General features: G+C 40.5%; 1 protein-coding gene across 1 annotated transcript in view; it reads left to right on the forward strand.

Moving 5' to 3' along the window:
• ASB4 (ankyrin repeat and SOCS box containing 4) overlaps positions 1-27064 on the forward strand; it is an 83190-nt gene that overhangs the window by 4351 nt on the left and 51775 nt on the right. Inside the window, exon 2 of the mRNA XM_068973454.1 lies at positions 7026-7325. Coding sequence (XP_068829555.1) covers positions 7026-7325 — 300 coding nt within the window. The remainder of the gene's footprint in view (positions 1-7025; positions 7326-27064) is intronic.

Consider the following 27064-nt stretch of genomic DNA (forward strand, 5'->3'; position numbering starts at 1 on the left):
CCAGAGATTTTTCTCACCGCATGTTTTGATTCTCCTTCAGGTGTATGAGCCTTGGCTCATTAATGTTACAAGAAGAATATCATACTTATCTCTTTGGTATGAAATTCCCTAGTCAGCAAGGCTAATCAGAATCCTTTTATTAATCAGTATGATGTACTTTAAGTACTTCATTTATGGCCCACAGCCGCAGGTTCTTTGGTTGCTAGTCATATTTTTAATTAAAATAGCCAATGACTGATTTCACTGAAAAACTTTCTGGCAGGTAATCTATCTACTAAGTCGCAAGAGCCTTCCAAATATCTTGAAAGCTCTTATTTTCACTCTGTTAATGAATAATCTTCTTATCACCTAATTTTCCTGTCTGCCAGAAACTCACTCTCCTGCTTTCTTATTGTCATCCTAGGATTCTTTTCCTTTCCTAGATGTTCAAACATTTTTCTTTTAAATTTTACATTGCAAGCTTACTTTTTTTTCTCCCCCCTCTCCTGGGGGAACTCTGAGATTTATCCTGAAAATATTAGCTACTAAAAAATAGCCAAGAATTGTGCTCCAGTCTATAATCCTTCAGGACTGTGTAAATACGTGGACAGAGCAGAGCAAATGTCTGCTAATCCAGCCATGAGCAGTGTGTGTAACCTTTGGCTGTAATAACAGAGGCTTCTCATGTGTGGGGTTCTTTGGACTCAGATAACATTATAGCTGAAAACTGTGGCAGATCTAGGGCTTAGCTGAAGGTTTACCAGAAATGTGTACATCCTCCCAAACACTGGAGCAGAACCAACCCCTCTTTCAAAAGATGGCCCAAATATTTTGCTCCTTACCCTCTTTCCTGAGCCAGCAGGTTGTCCACTGAATGACTTTGGTTTCTGATTTAAATTAAACACACACACACACACACACACACACACACACACACACGCAAGAATGGTCTGCATATTTTTGTAGCAGCTTAACTCCATTCCTTTAGAACTTTTGCCTAAAAGTGACATCGGTGTGGAGGTGGACTGAATGTAGCTTTCAGATCATTGATGGCAACTTAGAGATTTGTTGTTGCTGTTCAGCTGCTAAGTCATGTCCGACTCGTAGCAACCCCATCGACTGTAGCACACCAGGCTTCCCTGTCTTTCACCGTCCCCTGGAGTTTGTTCAAACTCATGTCCATGGAGTCAGTGATACCATCCAACCATCTCATCCTCTCTCGCCCCCTTCTCCTGCCCTCAATCTTTCCCAGCACCACGGTCTTTTCTAGTGAGTCAGCTGTTCGCATCCGGTGCCCCAAGTATTGGAGCTTCAGCATTAGTCCTTCCAATGAATATTCAGGGTTGATTTCTTTTAGGATTGACTGGTTTGAGATTTGGGGAGATTAATTATACAAACATGGGTACTTCCTGCTACTTAATCTCTGCAAGATATGTATCCTCATCTAAAGGGGAAGCTTTGTCAAGATGCACTGTTAATCTGCATGCTGATTATCTACAGTGTTATGAAGGGGAAATTATATAGGCAGATTATGTGTCTTGGTCTGGGAAAGGTAAAAAAGTAACTATAGATGCTGTAAATCCAAGTGGGCATGGCCTGTATTTGAGAGTTCTTTCTGGGATTTTTGCCTTGGAGAAAGAATCTGCATTTTCATCTTTTTTCTTCTCAGTTAAGCTCCTTGCTCAGGCAGAGCAAAGCAGAGGGCATCACTGCACATAGCCTGCAGAACCAAGTGGCTTACATACATTAAGGGGGGCAGTACCTTCCTTACCTCTAGCCCTATCAAGGGCTTTGTTCCTGGGTTTTCCTCCCTGCCCTCCTCCACCCCCCACACACACCTCATCCTGTGCGCAGTCTGAGCATACAGTCAGAGGGCAGCCTGGCCTCGGCAGAGATGAGCAGAGGGGGCCCTTCGAAAGACAAGTGCTGAGAGCGAATCACATTCTGAGTGCTGAAGCCCTAGGACAATTCTGCCGTGGAAAGAAGAGAGAGTGTGAATGAGACTGCACAGTTAGTTAACTGTATTTCCGTCATGCTGTGACCATTGGGGGTTACATTTTGGAGGAGAGATTGTGATCTCTTGACAGCATTGACACAAGGGTGTTAATAAGTGCTGTGTCACTGCGGTTTCTGATGATGGCATCATCTCATGTTTGGTCCTCAGTGAGGGTGGGTATAGGGGAAAGGATACTCCTGTTTGTTGCTACAGGGACCTGTGGCTGCAGCCTCATTGAAGGTGGTGATTGTATATGGGTGGCCCTTGATAGGGCCAGAGGTAAGGAAGGTACTGCCCCCTTTAATGTAAGCTGTGGGCTGCTGCTTTCTCTGTAGTGGGCTTTCCTGCTTTGTAAGGGCTTGAATTATCCAGAAATTCTGCCCCACTACCCCCTCCCCCCACCAAAGTTCTGCAGTGCAGCTTCAAGATACACTGCAAGGGACCCTGGTCTGTATCTGACAATCTGTCTTCTTCCTAATCTCTCCACTCAGCTCCCTTGGGGCACCAGCTCAGGCATCTTGCTGTCACCCACCTACAGGAACATTCTTAACGCCCAGGTTCCTTTCTAAGAGAGGTGAGTTGTAGGTGCATTTCGATTCAAGGAGTCAGCTGAATTCTAAGACCTGGCCCTCTCTGAGCCCAGTTTACTGGTTAATGAGTATGATTATGGGAGACACAGATGTAACTGAGAGGCCAAGGACGACTGATTCATGTAATAAACAGGCTGGATAGATTCTCTAGGTGCTATTGGGAATTTAGGGGGAAGAAAAAAAAATCAACAAGCAAATGTATTTCCATATCAAAGTGTGACATACTACAGATGAATTCAGAATCTTCTTTCTTTACTCATGATTTGTGAGGCTGGGTTGGCACTACACCTAGTCTGATTCCACAAAGACAAAGACAGATGGAAACCTTGCATTGCAGATACCCTGAGTCCGTTAGCTTGGACTGAAGCAGGCGTCTTACAGCTCTAGCAGGCTGAAAAAGTGGCAGTTTTCTCATCTGGAAAATGAAAGGCTTGGACTGGATAACCTTCCCTCCAGCGCTAGCATTCTGTGTTTCTTTGATTTTACATCAAAATGGTGTTTTCTTAATCAGCTCTCTGCTGCTTCCTTTTGGAGATCATTTTTCTTCCTATTGCAGATACAGACATGAGTTTCCAATCAGTTGCTGCATAGAGCTGCCTAATCTTTGCTGCTAATCGGCAGGCAAAACAAACTCTGGTTTTCAGATCTGGAACCAGCTTCTTTGCAAGAGAGTTAGAAGAAGCTGTCCTTCACAAATTGCTTGTAGAGGAAATTTGAATATTAAGATGACTAGGCGAATTGAGAGAGTAACATTGAAACATATATATTACCATATGTAAAATAGACTTGTTCGGTCGCGCAATTGTGTCTGACTCTTTGTGACCCGGTGGACTGCATGCAGCATGCCAGGCTTCCCTGTCCTTCACCATCTCCAAAGGGAATTTGCTGTATGACACAGGGAACCCAAAGCCAGCGCTCTATGACAACCCAGAGGGGTGGGATGGGGGTGGGAAGTGGGAGGGATGTTCACGAGGGAGGGGACATATGTATACCTATGGCTGATTCATGTAGATGTATGGCAGAAACCAACACAATATTGTAAAGCAATTATCCTCCAATTAAAAATAAATAACTTTTAAAAAATGGGAAAAATTAAATCATGTCATCAGCAAAAAACATCATAAAAAAAGATGACTAGATATTGGTGTTAAGTGATTCATTCCTTATCAAAAGCAGGTTGCATACCATTATAGCTTAATAACTATGTTTGGATTATGGATTCAGCATACACAATTAAATGGAAATGTATATATGGATACATGCAAATATATTGTATATACATATCTGCATATCTATATGTACATGTCTGTTTCCACACACACACAAACATAGGCACAGGGTTGATCCTTCCCAGCCCAGACTGTCTGTGACACTATTTGCCTCTGCCAAGGAAATTCCATATCACCAAATACCTTCCCTTTTCAGCGTCTGAAATCTGGAATTCGTATCTTAGAACTTAATTCTTTTGTATGAATACAGATTCCTACATACGTTCAGATAATCCTAAGAAGCTCATACTTTAAACAATCCTCAGTCTATTAGTCCTTCATGTAAATTAACTTTGGATTTCTTTTTAAAGAACAACTTTGGATAAGGGAAGAGTTGGAGAAAGAGAAAGTGAAATGATCCTAGAATTTCGAATGAGATGAAGAGATTAAAATGTGTGTGAGAGGGAGTGTGTGTATGTGTGTCTAGGTTGGAGGGAAGGCTGTAGAAAAGAAAAAACTTCAAGCTGAGAGTATTCATTCCCTCAGGATTCATCAGCATTGTGCATGACCTCTTTAAATTATTGTCCCCCCTGGACAGGGCACCTAGTTTATTTTTTTTTATTTTTATAAATAGTAGTATACACACAAGGGGCTAAGTTTAAAAGCTTAAAGGGAGCATTCAAGGACAAGTAAATCTATGTTATTGTCCCCCAGCCTCCAGTTCTTGGAGGCCACCAGTGCAACCAGTTCCTTGTGTTGGGTGTTTATAAATATTTTCTTACATATTAGCATTTATGCACACTCTTCAGCTCCCTGCTTATCTCACTTGATAATGTATCTTGAGATTTTTCCATATCAGTATACACAGGACTGCCCCCTTCTTTATGATAGCTGTACAGTGTTCCACTGTGTGGATGTACATGCTTTATTTGAACAGTCTCCTATTGATGAAGATTGAGGCAGTTTCCTATCACTAACCATTAAGAACAATACTGTAGTGCACTGCCTGTTGTCCTGGGTCAGGTTGCTAAGATTCATAACTGCCAGGAACTTCATACTCTCCATAACGAGTTCAATGCAAGTAGTGTTGCTGAGAGTTGTGTGATACAGTGGCCCTTATATGGCATTTCACACATGAATGAATGTACTTCCAGGATAAATACCCAGGAGTGGCACATAGGTAGCACTTTCCCCTTATATGAGAGAATTTTAATACCTGCTCACCAGGCTCACCTTGAATGTGGTCATCATCTTCTGAGTGCCTTGCAAATGTTCATTTTTGTTGCCCAGAAGTACTCACAATATTTTAGATTTATTCTGACCTCATCTATCAGTGAAGAATACAACTTTTACTTCTTTTGTTCTGGGTGCTACACTTTTATTAATGTAGTTAAAGATTGTACCCGCTTTTGGGCAGCTTTCTCTCACTGTTGGCTCATTTTGAGATTATTGTCAACTCACATCCCTAGGTTTTTCTGCAAATAAATTACCATTAAATCATAATCTTCCTACCTTGTACTTGTATAGTGGAATATTTTTGCCACTTAAAAACAAACTTCTGATTTACCGAAGTTAAAATGTATTTTGTTGTTTCAGCCCTAGAGTTTCTTCTGAGCTGTCAGGTTATGTCTACGTCTTCAACTTGCCATGAAATGTTTCATCTTTCCGTACCTGTTTTTCATTCCCCACTCATAGGGAGCATGATGCCATGGCTCTGGGTATTGACATTGAAAAAAAAAATGTTATAAAGTTATCTCTGATGAGCCTAGAGCCTATTACACAGAAAGAAGTAAGTCAGAAGGAGAAAGACAAATATTGTACATTAACTCACATATATGAAATCTAGAAAGCTGGTACCAATGATCCTGTGTACAGGGCAGCCAAGGAGACACAGACATAAAGAACAGACTTTTGGACTCAGTAGGGGAAGGAGAGGGTGGGATGATTTAAGAGAACAGGACTGAGACAAGTGCATTCCCCTGTGTGAAATAGATGGCCAGAGGGATTGTGATGTGGGAAGCCAGCGCTCTGTGACAATCTGGAGGGATGGGGTGGGGAGGGAGGTGGTGAGGGTGTGTTTAGGACGGAGAGAACACTCTGTGTGCCCATGGCCAGTGTGTGTTGATCTATGGCCAACACCATCACAATATTGTAAAGTATTATCCTCCAATTTAAATAAATAAATTCAATAAAACATAGACACACAAAGTTATTTTTGTTACAGCTTGTCAAGAGGGCAATTTTTGGACACTTGGAATAAAGGACTAGCTCAGTGTTTAGAAGTCAGAGGTAAGGGGGAAAAAGGAAAAAGAAAGAGAAAGAAGAAGTGAGAGAGAGAGAGAGAGAGGAGTTGGGGTGGGGTGGGGTGGGGTGGGAGATTTCCAATAACTAATGGGAAAAATTTAAGATCTCAGTTCTAGAAACAACTGTGGTTCTCCTGACCAACTAATGTGTGTATACGCTTGTGCTTGCAGGCATCGTTAATTGTGCAACACATCATGTTTTCTTGTTTATTTTGGCTGCTGGGAAGTTCAGAGGAAAATTTTACAGTGTGGTTCTAGCATACGGAACACAGTTAACACAGTTCATATTTATTCTGGGCACCTATCTGACCCAGGACCTCTTTTTACTTTCCTACCTTATTTTTCCCATCGCTCTTATTTTGTAGATCACTTTTTAAAAATCTTGTATCGTGTAAAATTTGTAAGCTGCTGTAAATTCTTTAATTCTTCTTCGGAAAGAGGTGTTGTATAAACTGATAGGCAGATAAAATCTTGGTGTGACAAATATTCTAAAGACATCAAATACATTCACACCTTAGCTTGACAGCAGCAACAACTAGAGGGAAAAAGCACTGTGATGGAATGTAAATTACAAGCTTGTAACAGCTTTGAAATCGCTCAAGATAATGATTGGGAGTTAAAAAAAAATTCTTTAATAAACATCTCATGTAAGATAAAATGCGATCACGTAAATGAAGGCTCAAACAGAAACACTTTGGACAGGCGGGAAGGGAAAGTAAACAAAGGAACAAGATGATAGGGAATAGTAAAGACAGTGAGAACTCGAGAGCCCCAGTCCTGTTTAAATAACCCAAAGAGGCTCCTAAGCTAAACATTAGCGGATCCAACAGCTGCTAGTTATAAGTTCCAAATCATTCCCCCAGTTTTATCAATGTGTAAAAGCCCCCACTAAGCAGGGAGATATCCTAGGCTAATCCGAGGCTAAGCTTTCTTTCCCTTTCTTTTCCAGGTTATTGGTTGCCTAGTTACAAATTAAAGTCTTCCTGGGCCACGGGCCTGCATCTCTCTGTCCTGTTTGGTCACGTGGAATGTCTTCTGGTGCTCCTGGACCACAATGCCACGATCAACTGTAGACCCAACGGGAAAACCCCTCTTCACGTGGCTTGTGAAATGGCCAACTTGGATTGTGTTAAGATCCTCTGTGATCGCGGAGCAAAGCTCAACTGCTACTCCTTAAGCGGACACACAGCTTTGCACTTCTGCACAACTCCAAGCTCCATCCTCTGTGCCAAGCAACTGGTTTGGAGAGGTAAGCCTATCTGGGTGGCTGACCTTGTCATCTGCTTGCGTGGTTATGGTTTTGGAAATTGGTGATCCTTACTCACATCAGGCAATGTCATTAATAGTACATATCTCTATGCATAAAGCCTCATTTGGGGGCCCTAAAAATACATCGAGAGATGGATGGTTGTGTTTGCCCAGGTCTTTCAGTGATGATCATATTGAAATCTTACTACTGTTTTAACTGTAGGAGTCTTGTTAATCTACACACTTATTACTAATAACAAATATTTATTAGCTCCTGTGATGTCAGGTAATGTGCTAATAAGTAAGTAAAAAGAGAAAACAGTTTCTGCTCTCTTGGAGCTTATGTTCTAGGACGGGAAGTGAATATTGAGAAAATAAATTCATAAGTACATAATTATAAATTGGGAAAGGGCAAAACAAGGTGGTATGAAAGAGAATGTCAGGAATAAGCTAGTATAAAATGTATAAAGATTTCTCTAAAGGTACAATATGTAAGCTGAAACTTTATAATGAGAAGGAATTGACCTTTAAAAACAAGAACAAAGAAGAAAAGTCTTAGGTGTAGGAAATAGCAAGTGCAGAGTTGTTAGGGGAGCAAAAACCTTGGAATATTCCACAAGTTGAAGAAGGCCAGCATGGCCAGAGTATCGTGAATGTGTGGGGCGGGAGAGGCATGAGGACAGAGGGAAAGCTACAGTGTAACGTGGGATATATTAGATTATATATGACCTGCTGGGGGCCGTGTATGGGTTCAGAAATGGAGCCACTGCAAAGGTTAAAGCAAGGCAATGACGTAGATTAACTGACATTTAAAGTCATCTGGACTTACTCCAAAGTTGGGTTAGAAAAGGCCAAGAATGGAAGCAAGAAGACTAGCAAGTAGGCTCTTGCAATACTGTAGGTGAGAGGGGATGATGATTTGCACTGAGGGACATAGAAAGATCAGAAAATGGATCTGCAATATGTTTTAGAAGCAGAATGGATGGGATTTGGACATGGACTAGATTTAGGTTGCTGGTCAGGGGGTGGTGACAGAAAAAGAAACTTCAAGAATCATTGCCAGGTTTCTGGCTTTAGAAAATGGGTGGATAGTGATGCTATTTTTAAGATGGGGAAACTTGAGGAAGAAATGTATCCTATGGGAAGATTGTTGTATCTTTTTTTTAAAAAAAACAAAACAGATTTTATAGGATTGATTTATTTATTTATGTTTGGCAGCTCTGGGTCTTCATGGCTGCACGCCGGCTCTTCTCTGGTTGTGGTGCCTGAGCCTCGCATTAGCTTCTCTTGGTGCGGGAGTGTGGGCTCTCAGGCCACAGGCTTCACGAGCTGCAAGCCTCGGGTTCAGTAGTTGCGATTTGTGGCTTAGTTGCCCAGAGGCATGTGGCATCTTCTTAGACCAGTGATTGAACCCGTGTCCCCTGCATTGGCCGGCAAATTCTTAACCACTAAACCACCAGGGAAGTCCCGTTACATCATTTTTTTAAAAGTCAAGTTTACGGAAGTAATAATTTATAAGCTGTAAATTCACTGTTTTTGAGAAATAGATAGTCGTGAAGCCATTCACCACAGTTATCTCAGAAAATCCCCTGATGCCCTTGGTAGTTAATTTCCTCACTCTACCCCCACTTCTGGCAACTATTGATCTGTTTTCTGTCCCTTTAACCTCATCCTTTCAGAATATCATATTAATTAAATTATACAATATATAACATTTTGAGTCTGATTTTTCCAGTTTAGCATATGCACTTGAGATCCATCAATGTGATTGCACTCACTAGCAAATCAGACCTTTTTATTGCTGAATAGTATTCCGTGTATGGATGTAACACAGTTTATTCACTCTTCAGAAGAGGGGCATTGGGATTGCTTCTAGTTTTTGGTAATTTAGAAAAACAAAAACTGCTATAAACATTTGCATCCACATTCTTGTACGGACATGTTTCATTTCACTTAGGTAAACACCAGGAGTGGGGTGATGGTTGTTATGGTAAGTTTATAAGAAACTACTAAACTGTTTTCCAAGGTGCTTGTATCATTTTACATTCCTACCAGTAGTGTATAAGAGTTCCTCTTACTCTCCATCCTTGTCAGAACTTCATCATGTCAGATTTTTTAAAACTGTTGTAGCCATTCTAATAAGTATACAATAGCACCTCATGATTTTAATTTGAATTCCCTTAATGACCAAAGGGGCTTCCCAGGTGGCGCAGTAGCAGGAGACACAAGAGACGTGTGTTTGATCCTGGGGTCAGGAAGATCCCCTGGAGGAGGAAATGGCAACCCACTCTAGTATTCTTGCTTGGGAAATCCCATGGACAGAGAAGCCTGGCAGGCTACAGTCCATGGGGCCACAAAAACTCAGACACAGCACACACACACACACACACACACACACACACACACACACACACACTGACCAAACACATTGCATATGTTTTTGTATATTTATCTGCTAGCTAAGTATTCACTTTGGTGAAATATCTGCTCAGTTCTGTTTTTTTTCTTAATGGGCCGTTTTCTTATTATTGATCTGTGGAAGTTCTTTTTGTTGTTGTCAGTTTTTTTTTAATTAATTTGTTTTTTTAATTGAACGATAATTGCTTTACAGAATTTTGTTGTTTTCTGTCAAACCTCAACATAAATCAGCCATAGGTATACACATATCCCCTCCCTTTTGAACCTCCCTCCCATCTACCTCCCCATCACACCCCTCCAGGTTGATACAGAGCCGCTGTTTGAGTTTCCTGACCCATACAGCAAATTCCCATTGGCTATCTATCTATTTTACATATGGTAATGTAAGTTTCCATGTTACTCTCTCCATACATCTCACCCTCTCCTCCCCTCTCCCCACGTGCATAAGTCTATTCTCTATGTCTGTTTCTCCGTTGCTGCCCTGTAAATAAATTCTTCAGTACCATTTTTCTAGATTCTGTATATATGTGTTAGAATACGAAAGTTATCTTTCTCTTTCTCACTTACTTCACTCTGTATAATAGGCTCTGGGTTCATCCACCTCATTAGAACTGACTCAAATGCATTCCTTTTTATGGCTGAGTAATATTCCATTGTGTATATGTACCACAACTTCTTTATCCATTCATCTGTCTATGGACATCTAGGTTGCTTCCATGTTCTAGCTATTGTAAATAGTGCTGCAATGAACACTAGGGTACATGTGTCTTTTTCAATTTTGGTTCTTCAGGGTATATGCCTAGGAGTGGGATTGCTGGGTCATATGGTAGTTTTATTCCTAATTTTTTAAGGAATCTCCATACCATCTACCATAATGTGTCGGAGTTCTTTATATATTTTGGATACTAGCTCTTTATAAATAAGTGTTTTGCAAATATTTTAATTCACTCCTTGGGTTTTCATTTTCTAATGGTGTTTTTAAAAGAGCAGAACTTTTAAAATTTTGATAAATTCAGTATTTACATCTTATGGTTTGTGCTTTCTGTGTTTTAGCTAAGAAATGTTTGATTAACCCAAGTAACAGATTTTCTGCTGTATTTTCTTCTAGAAGTTTTATAATTTTAGGGTTTGCTTTTATGTCTTTGATCAATTTTGAGTAATTTTTTTGCATATGGTGGGAAGTATAAGTTAAAGCTCATTGTGTGTGTATGTGTGTGTGTGTGTATGGATGGTCGGTTGTTTCAACATCATTTGTGGAAAAGACTATTCTTTCACCACTGAATTGTTTTGATATTTTTCTTAGAGGTCAATTGGCCAAATACGTATGGTCCATTGATCCATATATCTATTTTTTTGCTAATCCTCCTCTGGCTTGGTTGCTTTATATCTAGTCTAAAAAGCACATAGACTGAGTCCTTCTAGGTTAGTTTTAAACATGAAAGGTTTCAGACCTCTTTGAGACACAAAGCAAATAAGTCAAGGATGTACTTGATATAAAAGTATAGATTTCAGAAAAGAACTCTGGACTAAAGCATTAGGTTTAGGAACCATTAGCCTATAGATTGTATTTGAAACCAAGAAAATCAATGAACTCACCTGGAAAAATGGGGTAGAAAGATGAAAGAGAACTTAGGACCAAGCTCTGACAAATTCTTATGTTTAGATGTTAGCAGGATGAAGAGGAGGCAATAAAAGAGAGTGAAATGATTCTACCTTTGATTTCTTTTCCTTGTGATAACCACTTTCCTCTCTCTCTATTTTTTATTTCTGAGAGTGTATTAAAACATATTCCACACTTGAAAATAAAGAGTGAAATGGATTCGCAAATAAAATTGGAGAAAACTCAAAAGCATTTTTGGCATCAAAGAAACTAAGAAACAGGCAGGTTCGGGAATGGAAGAATGGTCTGCTGTACTGATAGCTACTGAGAGGCTTAATTAGGTGTTCATTGGACTGAGAGAGTTATTAGTGACAAAAATAGTTTTGGTGAAATGGTAGGTGCAGAAACCAGATCAGAAGGTATGAATGAGAGGTTAGAAACTAGAGACGGCATATGCTGACAATTCTTAATTTTGGCCGCAAATGTGAGCCTAGGAGCAGCATGATTGCTGAAGGGGATTAGGGTGTATCATGCTAGACCGTTATCTGCAGTTGAAGGTAAAAGGAAATGTTTATGTGCTGGAGATGGTTTATAGGAACCAGCAGCTGAAGACGCGCGAATGCGCGAGACAGGATAACTGCAAGGTCTAAATCTTAGAGAAACTGAGGAGCGGTGGGATCCAGAGACCGCAAGACACATGCTCATTTTCAGCGGGCAAGCCAAAGTAAGATATGGCTTTAATGCCAGGGCACTTGCACATTTGGTTGTCGTGAGATGAGGGGGTCCCTTTCTGATGCAAAGTCATCAGCCAAAGTGAGAGAAGAAAGATTGGAAATGTATCGAGAGGGGAAAGACCATGGGGAAAGAATGGGAGAACATGCTTGAAGATGTTATGATCTTCTCAACCTGTGAGGATTGAAAGGAAGAAAACATCAGCCTGGCATATTCTTCTTCTTGCCTGCCTGGGGAGGAAGGGCCTAGTGCAGTGATACTCAGAGAAGGACAGGCATCTGTTGGAGCATGGGGCCATCACCAGTTTTCTTTTTTCTTTTTTTTTTTTTTTACCTTTTTTTTTTTTAAACCAGATTTCATAGTTACTTATACATTTATTTTTAGATTTAGTTTTTATTTTTATCTATATTTTAATTAATTTAAACTTTTCAGCTGTTTTCACAAATTTTGGAAAAACATTAAGAAATATATTTATATATGTTATATATATATTTGTTTAATTATTGACCTTTTATATTGCTGTGTTTTCATCAACTACAGACTAATAGCAAGCTGTCAACACTGTCTCTCCTCTGAGATATCGAGACAGTTATCCCACATGTCCTTTATCCTTGTGGACAGAAGAAGACCCAACTAGAGAGGTAGGGGGAGATTGAGCCTGGTTTCCTCTAGGCTGAGACAAAGAATTAGATTGATAACAATCTTGGAGACAGAGCAGAAGGAAGTCCATCAAAGATAGCTCACTCTTTACCACCACTGCATCAAAGGCTGAGCCGCAACAAGAAAGATACATTAGGAAAAACAAAATGTTCAGCATCTGTGTGGCAAATAGATTATAAGATTAAAAGGCAGTCCTACAACCGAGGAAAACATTTGGGACAATGTGACAAAGGACTCATACCCTTAATATATAAAGAAACTGTAAAAATTAAAATTAGGAGGATAGCAACTAAGAGAAAAAAGGAAAACCGAAGGGACCAAGAACAGGAACAGGCATTTCAGAAAAAGACAGGCATGTGAACAATAAATAAAGGTGAGGCAATGATCATCTGTATTGATAATCAGTAAAATGTCAACTTAAATAAGAATTGGATGCTTTTGTTTCATTTATTATGTTAACAAAGATACCAAAGATGATAATACATGTGCTGACAAGCACGTGGGGCAGTGCTCTTACACAGGCTGCTGCTGCTGCTAAGTCGCGTCAGTCGTGTCCGACTCTGTGCGACCCCAGGGACGGCAGCCCACCAGGCTCCTCGGTCCCTGAGATTCTCCAGGCAAGAACACTGGAGTGGGCTGCCATTTCTTTTTCCAATGCATGAAAGTGAAAAATGAAAGTGAAGTCGCTCAGCCATGTCCGACCCTCAGCGACCCCATGGACCGCAGCCTACCAAATTCCTCCGTCCATGGGGTTTTCCAGTCAAGGGTTCTGGAGTGGGGTGCCATTGCCTTCTCTGCTTACACAGGCTAAGTGGAGTGAAAACGTGTATGATTGAGGGGAATATAAAAAACTCACAGCTTTTCTAACTGAGAAATTCTGCCTCTAGGATTAGGGACTAATTCAGCACCTTTTGACTCATTGTTCTCATTAATGTAGGGCCTCAGATTCAGACTCTGGGTACATCTGCAAACAAAATTATACATTGAGTCAAAGAGATAACTGATGAGAAAAGACACCATGTAACAGAATTGTGCTCGGTCACATGATCTGTAGTACACTAGAAATTGAGCTTTTCTCCTAATTCTATGAATCTTCAAAATAGTATGTTACAGTGTATATTATTTTATATTTTTTCAATGAAAGCCATGATTGGTTAGAAATATGTTTAAAATATGCCACAATTTTAAAAGACATATATTGCCTTCTTTTTAAGATACTTCAGTTCAGTTCAGTCACTCAGTCATGTCTGACTCTTTGTGACGCCATGAATCGCAGCATTCCAGGCCTCCCTGTCCACCACCAGCTCCCAGAGTTCACTCAAACTCATGTCCATCCAGTCAGTGATGCCATCCAGCCATCTCATCCTCTGCCATCCCCTTCTCCTCCTGCCCCCAATCCCTCCCAGCATCAGAGTCTTTTCCAATGAGTCAACTCTTCGCATGAGGTGGTCAAAGTATTGGAGTTTCAGCTTTAGCATCAGTCCTTCCAATGAACACCCAGGACTAATAGTGTCTCAAAAAAGTTACCTAATTGTTTTTTGCCCTCAGGTAGTCATTTATATTACTGAAAAACTTAAAAATACTTGCATATGTAATAGAAAAAATTCAGTTCAGTTCAGTCACTCAGTCATGTCCGACTCTTTGTGACCCCATGGACTGTAGCACGCCAGGCTTCCCTCTCCATCACCAACTCCTGGAGCTTGCTCAAACTCATGTCCATGGAGTCAGTGATGCCATCCAATCATTTCATCCTCTGTCGTCCCCTTCTCCTCCTGCCTCCATCTTTCCCAGCATCAGGTTCTATTTCAATGAGTCAGTTCTTTGCAGCAGGTGGCCAAAGTATTGGAGTTTCAGCTTCAGCATCAGTCCTTCCAATGAATATTCAGGACTGATTTCATTCAGGATTGACTGGTTTGGTCTCCTTGTTAAGCTGTGTTACTTCCATATCATAAAGACATTAAAAAATGATGTTGTAAAAGAATGTTTATTAACATAGAAAGATTTTTAAAAATAAGTTCATAAGACAGTATGAACTGGATAAATTTATTTTTCTAAAAATTAGATATGATTATGCATATCAGAAAATAATATCCAAATTATGAGTCAAATTTGGTAGTGTGACTAATGTTTAGCTGTAGCTAAGCGACTTCAAAAAAATTGTTTTGTATGTCAGATTCAAATTCCCATGATAAATATGTTTTAAAGTTGGTACCTGGAAAATATATCAGAACAAAATAAAACTGTAAGTCAGGTAACTGAGGAACATTTCACCCATTTTATGAATAGAGAAACAGAGAAAAGGAGAAGAAAAATGCTTGGAGGTAGATGGTCTAGTCTGGAAATTCTAGAAAACCTTTAGCATCTTGCAGCCTTTCTTCTGCATTTTCATGTCTTCAGTCTCTTGGACAGTGCTTGGCACATGGGAAGTACTCAATAAATGGTCTCTGACTCATCTGGGAAGGACTCCAGGAGCCCTGAGTGCACGGAGGGAAGCCACGCCCATCTAGTAAGTATAAACTGCTATGTTCACGGCTAATGAACTGCTGCTATTGGTCAGTTTTAGCCTTCCCGTCTCTAGAGACATAGACGAGAGATGAATTTTCTCTCTCCCAGACTATGTGGTGTAGGCACTTTGAAAAGTTACATACATCACTTTGTAGCTGGACAGAGGGAATTGAGACAGCACACAGACAGGAAAATAAGTCAGGCTAACATTAAACTTGGGACCAGAGAAGTCCATTAGAGGAAAACCAATGCCATGGCAACTGAAAACCCATGTAATTTCATTTGCTATTTAATGGGCTCTTTGTGGAGAAGTGCTCTTTGTGGAAAAGGCTAATTGAGGCCAAAAAATTGCATGCAATTTTCTCTTGAAGGATTTTCCCCGATTTTTTCAATGTTGCAGAGCTGGCTTTGTTCTCAAGCTGGATTTTTTCTGCTATTTTTCTGTTTGCCTTCCTACTTAATGCCCCCCATCTTCTGGCCTTTGTTTCCTTTGGTATTAGTATAATAGTGTTCATCAGTTGAGAGGGCTTATTTACCTCGGTGAAAATGTCCTTTCTGTGAATCCTGCCTTTCCCTACGAATAAAGAGAGTCAGGTCAGGTTTAGCTGGCTGAAAAGAAGCATATTGTTTCTACCTATTCCCTTTCGTAAGAGGAAAATGAAAGCTACTTGCTTTTCTCTGCATGAAGCAAATCCTGACAGTTGGAGGAAAATTTGTTACTGCAGGAAAGCCATAAAAATTCAAATGTTTCCTAGCAGAATGTAGCATGAGGGCAATGTAAAGGAGACTATGCCTTTTCAAAGACTGTCCCCTGCTACTTGGGGTGGCAGTGACACGAGTTACCCGCACGTTAGGAAACTCCCTATTCAGCGATGTGAACACAGAACAACAAGATGTCACTGGACTTCACTTTAGTCAAGAAATAGATATGCCTGCTTGACACACACCTCGCTCATTAGTCCATCACCTCTGTCTTTCCATCTCTCGGCTTATACATTGTAGCAGCAGAAATCTGACCCCCCCTAGTCACTTGCAAACAACCTTGGGGATTTTTGTCCCATCTGCTGCTTGGGTAGTGCCACCTGCACAACATGAATTTAATATGTTCTTTAAATTGACACTATTATTAAGTTTAATTTTAAAGGAACCTTCATATCACTATAAAAATTGATTCATCATTGTAAAAAATATGCCAAAACCCCTTGCCAAATATAGAAGGTAGTAGGAACAGGGCTTCCCTGGTAGCTTAGATGGTAAAGAATCTGCCAGCAATGTGGGAGTCCTGGGTTCGATCCCTGGGTCTGGAAGATTTTCTGTAGAAGGGAATGACAACACGTTCCAGTATTCTTGCCTAGAGAATCCCATGGACAGAGAAGCCTGGCGAGCTACAGTCCATGGGGTCTCAAAGAGTTGGACATGACTGAGTGACTAACACTTTTCCCTCTCACTTTCAATAGTAAAAGTAAATAGTGGGCAATCAGATTCTTGACCTCTGTCTACCCAGAAAGTTTTTTCCTCAGCTAGCAGAGAATGGCTTTAAAAAGCCACATCTTCTGGTTGCTGTCTTTCTGGAAGCATTGTCTTCAGTCCTTCTGCTCCGAATGAGTGAACCGGAAATTTGTTTGCAGACTGTCTCTCACACCCAGTCAAACAGCAGGCATTCCAGCCCAATAAAGAATGTCCCATGTAAAATCATGGCACATTTGGGAAGGCATTGATTAAGCAGGGCTTTTTAAAGCTCGTGGTCTATTTAGAAGCAAATTTTAGAAGCCTCCACTTTAGAATCAGAAGTGGAATAAGTTTACTGCTCTCTCTGTCCTGGAGGTCCTAGCTGACACAAAGAGAAAGGAAAATAAGATGTAAGAAGATTGGAAAGCAAGGAAGTAAAACAGCCATTATTTCATACAATATGTTTGTCTCGATTTAAAAAAAAGAAAGAAAATTTAAGATCAAACGGTTAGAATTCATAATTGAGTTCAGAAAAGGTACTACATTTGAGATCAGTTTACAAAAATCAATCACATTTCTGTACACCAGAATCAAGCAGTGAGAAATTATAAGAAAAGATGTATTTATAAAATCACAAGAAATTTAAGGGGCCTAGGAAATATATTCAACAAAAGGTGGAACAAACATAAAAACTGATTAAAAGACATTAAGAGGATACTACATTTATTATGAAAAATATATTTCTTGATTACTCTCTCCTCAGAGGCAATCACTTTCACTTCTTTTAGCTGATTAGTTTGATATTTATCTCCATATTGCTAAATAAATACCATTTATTTATGCATAAAATTGAAAAGAGTAGGTGGAAATGCAAGCAGTTTTCTGATAGTCTATTGATTTATCATGATGGAAGTTGAGGATCTGGCTCCTTTTCCTCACTGCCCTCCCCATACACATACATTTCTTAGTCTCCATTCTCGTAATATAATTGCATTATAACTATGAGGCTTGTCGTAAACTAGGATAGCCATTTCTTCTTTTTACAGCATTTTGCCCTGGATTTGTGTATTATTTTCTGCATTTGCTCCTTTTTTTTTCCCTATGAATCATCACTATTTTAACCCCAAAGCCTTTTGCCAATAGCTTTAATCTTTTCTGAAAATATTTCAATTCAACGGGCATTTCATCAGTTTTATTTTTTTGTGAAAAAAATTCCTTCTGGAGACAGCAGTTCTGCTCCAATGACTGCCATCCTGGATCTCCAGTCTTCAGTGTCCTGGAGAGTGCCTTTGCCTCTCGCTGTGTTGGATCTCCTCTTTCCTGGATTTTGGGTCTTTCTAGGTCATGGTTTGTTGCCTGTTTGGGTTGAGTACCTCTGTTGGTACGTTTCTGAGAAAAGGTGCAGGAAACTGCTCATGCATTTATTCCACCCTGACTTGGCACAGAATTCTAAACTGATAATCATTTTCCTTTAGAATGATGAAGGCATTTCTGCATTGCCATTTTATTTCCTCATAGTTTCTTTGCAAAATTCAGACTTAAATTGAAGAAAGTAGGGGAAACCACCACACCATTCAGGTATGAGCTAAATCAAAGCCCTTATGATTATACAGTGGAAGTGAGAAATAGACTGAAGGGATTAGATCTGATAGACAGACTGCCTGAAGAACTATGGACAGAGGTTCGTAACATTGTACAGGAGAACATCCCCAAGAAAAAGAAATGCAAAAAGGCAAAATGGTTGTCTGAGGAGGCCTTACAAATAAATAGCTGAGAAAAGAAGAGAAGCTAAAGGCAGAGGAGAAAGGAAAGATATGAGCACCTGAATGCAGAGTTCCAAAGAACAGCAAGGAGAGATAAAATAGCCTTCCTCAGTGATCATTGCAAAGAAGTAGAGGAAAACGATAGAATGGGAAAGACTAGAGAGCTCTTCAAGAAAATTAGAGATACCAAGGGAACATTTCATGCAAAGATGGGCTCAATAAAGGACAGAAGCAGTATGGACTTACAGAAGCAGAAGATATTAAAAGGAGGTGGCAAGAATACACATACACACAGATCTATACAAAAAAAGATCTTCATGACCCAGATAGCCATGATGGTGTGATCACTGGACTAGAGCCAGACATCCTAGAGTGAGAAGTCAAGTGGGCCTTCACTGCAGTTCAGTTCAATTCAGTCGCTCAGTAGTGTCTGACTCTTTGTGACGCTATGGGCCGCTGCATGCCAGGCCTCCCTGTCGGTCACCAACTCCCAGAGTTTACCCAAACTTATGCCCATTGAGTCGGTGATGCCATCCAACCATCTCATCCTCTGTCATTAAATTCTCCTCCTGCCTTCGATCTTTCCCAGCATCAGGGTCTTTTCCAATGAGTCAGCTCTTCACATCAAGTGGCCAGAGTACTGGAGTTTCAGCTTAAACATCAATCTTTCCAAGGAACACTCAGGACTGATCTCCTTTAGGATGGACTGGGTGGATCTCCTTGTCATCCAAGGGACTCTCAAGAGTCTTCTCCAACACCACAGTTCAAAAGCATCAATTCTTTAGAAATCAACTTTATACTCCAACTCTCAAATCCACACATGACTACTGGAAAAACCATAGCTTTGACTAGATGGACCTTTGTTGGCAAAATAATGTCTCTGCTTTTTAATATGCTGTCTAGGTTGGTTGTAATTTTTCTTCCAAGGAGTAAGTGTCTTTTAATTTCATGGCAGCAGTCGCCATCTGCAGTGATTTTGGCGCCCCCAAAAATAAAGTCTGACACTGTTTCCACTGTTTCCCCATCTATTTGCCATGAAGTGATGGGACCAGATGCCATGATCTTAGTTTTCTGAATGTTGAGCTTTAAGCCAACTTCTTCACTTCCTTCATTCACTTTCATCAAGTGGCTCCTTAGCTCCTCTTCACTTTCTGCCATAAGGGTGGTGTCATCTGCATATCTTAGGTTATTGATGTTTCTCCTGGCAATCTTAATTCCAGCTTGTGCCTCACCCAGTCCAGCGTTTCTCATGATGTACTCTGCATATAAGTTAAATAAGCAGGGTGACAATATACAGCCTTGACATCCTTCTTTTCCTATTTGGAACAAGTCTGTTGTTCCATGTCCAGTTCTAACTGTTGCTTTCTGACCTGCATACAGATTTCTCAAGAGGCAGGTCAGGTGGTCTGGTATTCCCATCTCTTTCAGAATTTTCCACAGTTTATTGTGATCCACACACTCAAAGGCTTCATAGTCAGTAAAGGAGAAATAGATGTTTTTCTGAAATTCTTTTGCTTTTTCGATGATCCAGCAGATGTTGGCAATTTGATCTCTGGTTCCTCTGCCTTTTCTAAAACCAGCTTGAACATCAGGAAGTTCACGGTTCATGTATTGCTGAAGCCTGGCTTGGAGAATTTTGAGCATTACTTAACTAGCATGTGAGATGAGTGCAATTTTGTGGTAGTTTGAGCATTCTTTGGCATTGCCTTTCTTGGGATTGGAATGAAAACAGACCTTTTCCAGTCCTGTGGCCACTGCTGAGTTTTCCAAATTTGCTGGCATATTGAGCGCAGCACTTTCACAGCATCAACTTTTAGGATTTGAAATAGCTCAACTGGAATTCCATCACCTTCACTAGCTTTGCTTGTAGTGATGCTTCCTAAACCCTACTTGACTTCGCATTCCAGGATGTCTGGCTCTAGGTGAGTCATCACACCATCATGATTATCTGGGTTGTCAAGATCTTTTTTGTATATAGTTCTTCTGTGTATTCTTGCCACCTCTTCTTAATATCTTCTGCTTCTGTTAGGTCCATACCATTTCTGTCCTTTATTGAGCCCATCTTTGGATGAAATGTGCCCTTGGTATCTCTAATTTTCTTGAAGAGATCTCGTCTTTCCCATTCTGTTGTTTTCTTCTATTTCTTTGCATTGATCACTGAGGAAGGCCTTCTTACCTCTCCTTGCTATTCTTTGGAACTCTGCATTCAGATGCTTATATCTTTCCTTTTCTTCTTTGCTTTCTGCTTCTCTTCTTGTCGCAGCTACTTGTAAGGCCTCCTCAGACAGCCATTTTGCTTTTTTGCATTTTTTCTTGGGGATGGTCTTGATCCCTGTCTCCTGTACAATGTTACAAACCTCCATCTATAGTTCATCAGGCACTCTGTCAAGCAGATCTAGTCCCTTAAATCTATTTCTCACTTTCACTGTATAATCATAAGGGATTTGATTTAGGTCATACCTGAATGGTCTAGTGGTTTTCCCTACTTTCTTCAATTTAACTCTGAATTTGGCAATAAGGACCTTAGGAACCATCATTCCCAACAAAGATAGTGGAGATGGTGGAATTCCAGTTGAGCTATTTCAAATCCTAAAAGATGATGCTGTGAGAGTGCTGTAGTCAGTATGCCAGTAAATTTGGAAAATTCAGCAGTGGCCACAGGAATGGAAAAGGTCAGTTTTCATACCAATCCCAAAGAAGGGCAATACCAAAGAATATTCAAACTACCATACAATTACACTCATCTCACACACTAGCAAAGTAATCCTCAAAATTCTCCAAGCCAGGCTTCAACAGTAAGTGAACCACGAACTTCCAGATGTTCAAGCTGGATTTAGAAAAGTCAAAGGAACCAGAGATCAAATTGCCAACATCCGCTGGATCATTGAAAAAGCAACAGAGTTTCAGAAAAACATCTATTTTTACTTTATTGACTATGCCAAAGCCTTCCAACAAACTGTGGAAAATTCTGAAACAGATGGGAATACCAGACTACCTGACCTGCCTCTTGAGAAATCTTTATGCAGGTCAAGAAGCAACATTTAGAACTGGACTTGGAACAACAGACTGGTTCCAAATAGGAAAAGGAGTACATCAAGGCTCTATATTGTCACCCTGCTTATATCAGAGTACATCATGAGAAACGCTGGGCTAGATGAAGCACAAGCTGGAATCAAGATTGCTGGGAGAAATAACAATATCCTCAGATACACAGATGACACCACCCTTATGGCAGAAAGTGAAGAAGCACTGAAGAGCCTCTTGATAAAAGTGAAAGAGGAGAGTGAAAAAGTTGGCTTAAAGCTCAACATTCAGAAAACTAAGGTCATGGCATCTGTTCCCATCACTTCATGGCAAATAGATGGGGAAACAGTGGAAACAGTGACAGACTTTATTTTGGGGGGGGGGGCTCCAGTATCACTGCAGATGGTGACTGCAGCCATGAAATTAAAAGACGTTTGCTTCTTGGAAGAAAAGCTATGACCAACCTAGACAGCATATTACAAAGCAGAGACATTACTTTGCTGACTAAGGTCCGTCTAGTCAAGGCTATGGTTTTTCCAGTGGTCATATATGGATGTGAGGGTTGGACTGTGAAGAAGTCTGAGTGCCAAAGAATTGATGCTTTTGAACTGTGGTGTTGGAGAAGACTCTTGAGAGTCCCTTGGACTGCAAGGAGATCCAACCAGTCCATCCTAAAGGAGATCAGTCCTGGGTGTTCATTGGAAGGAGTGATGCTGAAGCTGAAACTCCAATACTTTGGCCACCTCATGCGAACAGCTGACTCATTGGAAAAGACTCTGATGCTGGGAAAGATTGAAGGCAGGAGGAGCAAGGGATGACAGAGAATGAGATGGTAGGATGGCATCGCCGATTTGATGTACATGAATTTGAACAAGGCTGAGAGTTGGTGATGGACAGGTAAGCCTGGCGTGCTGCAGTCCACGGGACTGCAAAGAGTCAGACACGACTGAGCGACTGAATTAAACTGATCTTCCTTTTCTGAGATCCTTAGGATTTTCTTTTGGTTTATTCATTTTCTGAAGTTTCATGATGATGTGCTTTGTTGGGTGATTTCCACCCGTTGTCTAGATTCTTTCAACCTCGAAATGTGCTTGTCTCTCAGTTCTGAGAAATCTTCCACAATTATTTCATACCTGGATCTTTCCTTCTGTTTCCTGTATGCTCTCTTCCCTGAATGGCTATTATTTGGATATTGTACCTTCTGGACATTCTTCTAATTGTTGTATTGTTTCTCCTGTTTTACATTTCTTTATAATAATTCTCTACTTTCTGGGAGACTTACTCCAGTTTATTTTTCTTAATTTCATATTGTCTCTGTCTACCATCAAATGATTTCCTTAGATATTTTATAGACTTTGGCTGTCTGTTAAATTTACTATTTACAGTTGAATAACTAAACACTGATTTGGAATCTGTATGTATGATTGGGGTTAGCTGCCTATTGGCTTCACTATTGGTGATCTAATGGGAACTTTAATTTGACAAATCAGTGACATAGTATCTTTAGATCTTTTTTCTTAAGCTGGTCAGATTCTCCATAGAAATTTCTAGCTTCTTCCTGGAGGACTAAGGCCTGATTGCCAGTCTTCCATGTGTCCAGGTGGGGAAAAGAGCTTGGAATACAAATTGCAAATGTAGTGTACATATATTCTAGAATGGTTTGGCTGGCTGAGCTAACTTCTATGCCACTTAAGGCTTTAGTTCAGACATCAGTTCTAAAGATCATTCTTCTTGGATTCCCTTAAACTAAGGCCCCTATGTTATTCTGTATTCTCATAGTACACTGTGGTTTTCCTTTGTGGCACCTATGTTTTACTTGCCTAGTCCTATTATTAGTGTTACACCCCTTACTAAACTCTGAGATTCATATGAACAGTTTTGTTCAGCACAGCCTATGCAAAATACATATTGTTTGTTGAATGTTTATTGAATGATCAGTTCAGTTCAGTTGCTCAGTCGTGTCTGACTCTTTGTGACCCCATGAACCACAGCACGCCAGGCCTCCCTGTCCATCACCAACTCCCGGAGTCCACCCAAACCCATGTCCATTGAGTCGGTGATGCCATCCAACCATCTCATCCTCTGTCGCCCCCTTCTCCTCCTGCCCTCAATCTTTCCCAGCATCAGGGTCTTTTCAAATGAGTCAGCTCTTTGCATCAGGTGGCCAAAGTATTGGAGTTTCAGCTTCAACATCAGTCCTTCCAATGAACATCAGTCCTTCCATTGAATGATCGATAAAGAACAAATACTGGAACTCGGAAGGGAGGACAGTGGGATTGAACCAGAGCAATTCCATGACCATTACTGTCAAAATGACTCTGAGTTTATGGTCTGTTGCACTCTCTGCTTGTTTTCCCGAATGGAGAGAACAAGTTGAAGTGAAGGGAAAAGTCAGAATTGTCAAGTACCACTGAGAAGTCTAGTAAGTGGAGAGTTTAAAAGTTCCTTTGGAATCAGTGACATGCAACGACTTGGAGACTGTAGCAAGCAGTTGAGTGACATATGGATGCAGAAGTTAGAATGGAGGGGATTGATAATAAAAAGGAGTGTGAGTGCGAACAAAACTTTTAAAGAGAGTTTGTGAGGAGGAGGCAAGACAGCAGATAAAGAAGAAGATGGTGCCGAGAAATTTCTTCTTCTAGATGATAGAAAACGGAGCATTTAAAAAACTGATGGCAGAATTCACTAGTGAATCAGACCCTGAGGGCAAAGCAGAGAGGAGGGATATTTTATGGTGTGAGAATCCAGTAAGTATGGGAATGAGATTGAGAACCAGGCAGAGGCATATGATTCTAAAGGGAAGAACACCTCTTCTGTTGTAGTTGGAGGCAAGAAAAGAGAGCGAATAGAAATTGACATGGGGTAGTCAGGCTTCTTGGAAGTTTTCTCTGAAAGGTATCTTTATGTAAAAAAGAGGTGAGGAAATATGAGTGAAGAGAGAGGGGAAAGGGTTGAAAGACTGAGGACTTAAAAAGATTTGAAGTAATTATTATGAAGAGTGGTGGAATAAACTGAGTAGAGAAATACTGACTTGCTGGGCAGGCCCGAGGACCCAGCTGAGTGCTTATGTTTGACCTTAAGGTGATACCAGTCTTGTACAGGAGGCCCTGCATCTGTACGGTGTGATTTTTGCCACATAGCTCTGGGCTGCTTGGGTGCAGGTGCTGAGAGTGTAGATAACTGGGTTCACTCAGGATTAAGTTCATTCATAACACCAGGCAGACGCTATGAAGAGTAGGAGGTAGTGTAAGGTTTTGGCAAAAGAGTGATTGAAATGATGGGGAATGGAACTCAGCTGGATAGGAAGGGGAGGGGAGGCGTGTAAGGAATGTCTAATGGACAGAGAGACCGCGGAGCGGGGTTGCAGCGAAACTAAGATGCAAAGATAGGCAGTTACGATCAGAGAACGGGATTGGGGAATGTGTGACTTTTTGTGTGTGCATACTCAGTCGTGTTCGACTCTTTGCAACCCCATGGACTAACCCACCAGGTTCCTCTGGTCCGTGGAATTTTTCAGACAAGAATACCGTAGTGGCTTGCCATTTCCCACGTAGTGGGTTGCCATGGGAGCTTCCCGACCCAGGGAGCGAACACTTGTCTTCTGAGTCTCCTGCATCTCCTGCATCGGAAGGCAGATTCTGTACCACTGAGCCAACTAGGAATCGTGGAGACTGAAAATTTTCAGGTCATGACTCAATCCAGGTATGACTGGATTGGAGTCACCACATCAGAAAGGAGGAGAAAGTCACAGGAGACAATGAGATCCAGAAGCGGAGAGACAGGGCATTAAATGGTCATCTGAATGATTATTAAGGCAACCGAGAATTTGTGTGGAGGGGTCATGTGCGTTAGGTGCTGAAATCTTCAGAGATCGATGGGGAGATAAATGTGTTCAGAAAGGAAGGTAGGTGGTATCGATGAAAAAGCAGAGCCCCAAAGACGCAGTGGTGTTCCTTTTTATTTTTGTTTTTGTTTTTTTTTCCAAAAGTATTAGGGAATAATTGGAAGCAGCAATGGGGAGTCAGATACATGAAAAAACACCCAGCTATATACTGCAGGCCAGAGTTAAGCATCCCGCATGCCTTCTTTCAGCTTGGAACCAGGCAAAGCTCCTATGGTTGCCATGGTGACCAACACCCTGTCTCTGGGCTCATTAATCCTGTGTTCCAAACTAAGCACTTAGCGATAGGTTCTGAATAAATGCAACAAAGCTCTGCATACTGAAAAGGGCACATTCATGTTAAGCAGGGGAAAAAGGTTTTCAATTTCATTCATTAAACTGGAGTAAATAATTTAATATCTTCGTGCGTCAGTCCTCCTAGCTAATGAATAAGGATAAATGCTTAATGGAAAATCTAGCCTAATAAAGTTAACAGCATCGGCTTTACATAAAAAGGAAATTGATGTTGCTGGTATGTATGCGTATGAGGGGGAAAATGGAAAGAAAAAAACATATATTAAGTGTCTGTGATGTGGAATGTCAGATACTTTAAAATAAAATGTCTCATTTAATCCTCTCAACCACCATGTGAGATTGTTCTTATTATTCATATTATTTTCATTTTATAGATGAGGAACTGGAAACTCGGAGCAGTTAAATAAGGCCCCAGTTAACACAATCAGGAGAATATAACCAGGCCTAACTCTATCTGATTTGGCTCCATAGTGGTCCTGCAGTGCCTTGCTGAAAACTGTGTACTGCTGATTGTTCTGGGGCTTTTGGCTATTTAAAAAGTCAGGAGAAAAGTTTGTGTTAAGGTAACACTGCCTATATAAAAGAGAACTTTAAATGCTGTATTAGAATTCCATTAGCTAAAAAAACCCTTCACCATCATAAGATTATTTTAAAGGCTCTTTTTGGAAAAAAAAAATTAGAAGGTAGTTGGGTATATTAAACATGTTTAATTAAAAGTGGTGAAGAACGTTTCTTCCAAAACACGCCCCCCGCCCCGCCTCCTCAAAGTAATCGGTCATCCCACTTTGCCATTTGCAAGTCCATGGAAGGTACATGTACATATATATGCTAAAAAGTAAATTAAAAAAAGAAGGTTTAGAATTGCAAAGCAGATCCTCAACACAGAAGCTGATTTTTTTCTTCTCAGTGTCATGCCTTCATGTGGGTTTTCCGGCTTGGCTCCAGGAAAGGTAAAGTGATAAAGCGATGGACAAAGATATATTAAAAATCCATTAATTTGTTTTCCTTAAAATTAAAGTCTTTTAATTAAAACAACGCTTTGATCAGTTTCTAATTTCTGCTTCTAATACAGCAAGGTTTAAAATAAACGGAAACAACTGGGCCCAAGTTAGATATCCCTGTCACTGAACTTAGCTGTTAGCACTTGATTTTAATTCAAATACTAATTGTTTTGGTCTCAACTATATGACTATCCTGTGTCTATTTTCTTAAATTTGGGTAATTGCCCCAGACTATTCTCAAATGTTTCTTCAGAGGGAAAGTGTTAATTTTGGCCCTCTCTCCCATTAGTGTTAGAGTTTTCCTTCTTCAACTGGCTCTCTCTACTTTAAATTCTCCCATCAAAGGCTGTATGTGGGGCGGGGGGGGGCGGGGGGGGGGAGTGAAAAGCCATA

Source organism: Capricornis sumatraensis, chromosome 5 (assembly GCF_032405125.1).
Source record: "Capricornis sumatraensis isolate serow.1 chromosome 5, serow.2, whole genome shotgun sequence".
Lineage (NCBI taxonomy): Eukaryota > Metazoa > Chordata > Mammalia > Artiodactyla > Bovidae > Capricornis > Capricornis sumatraensis.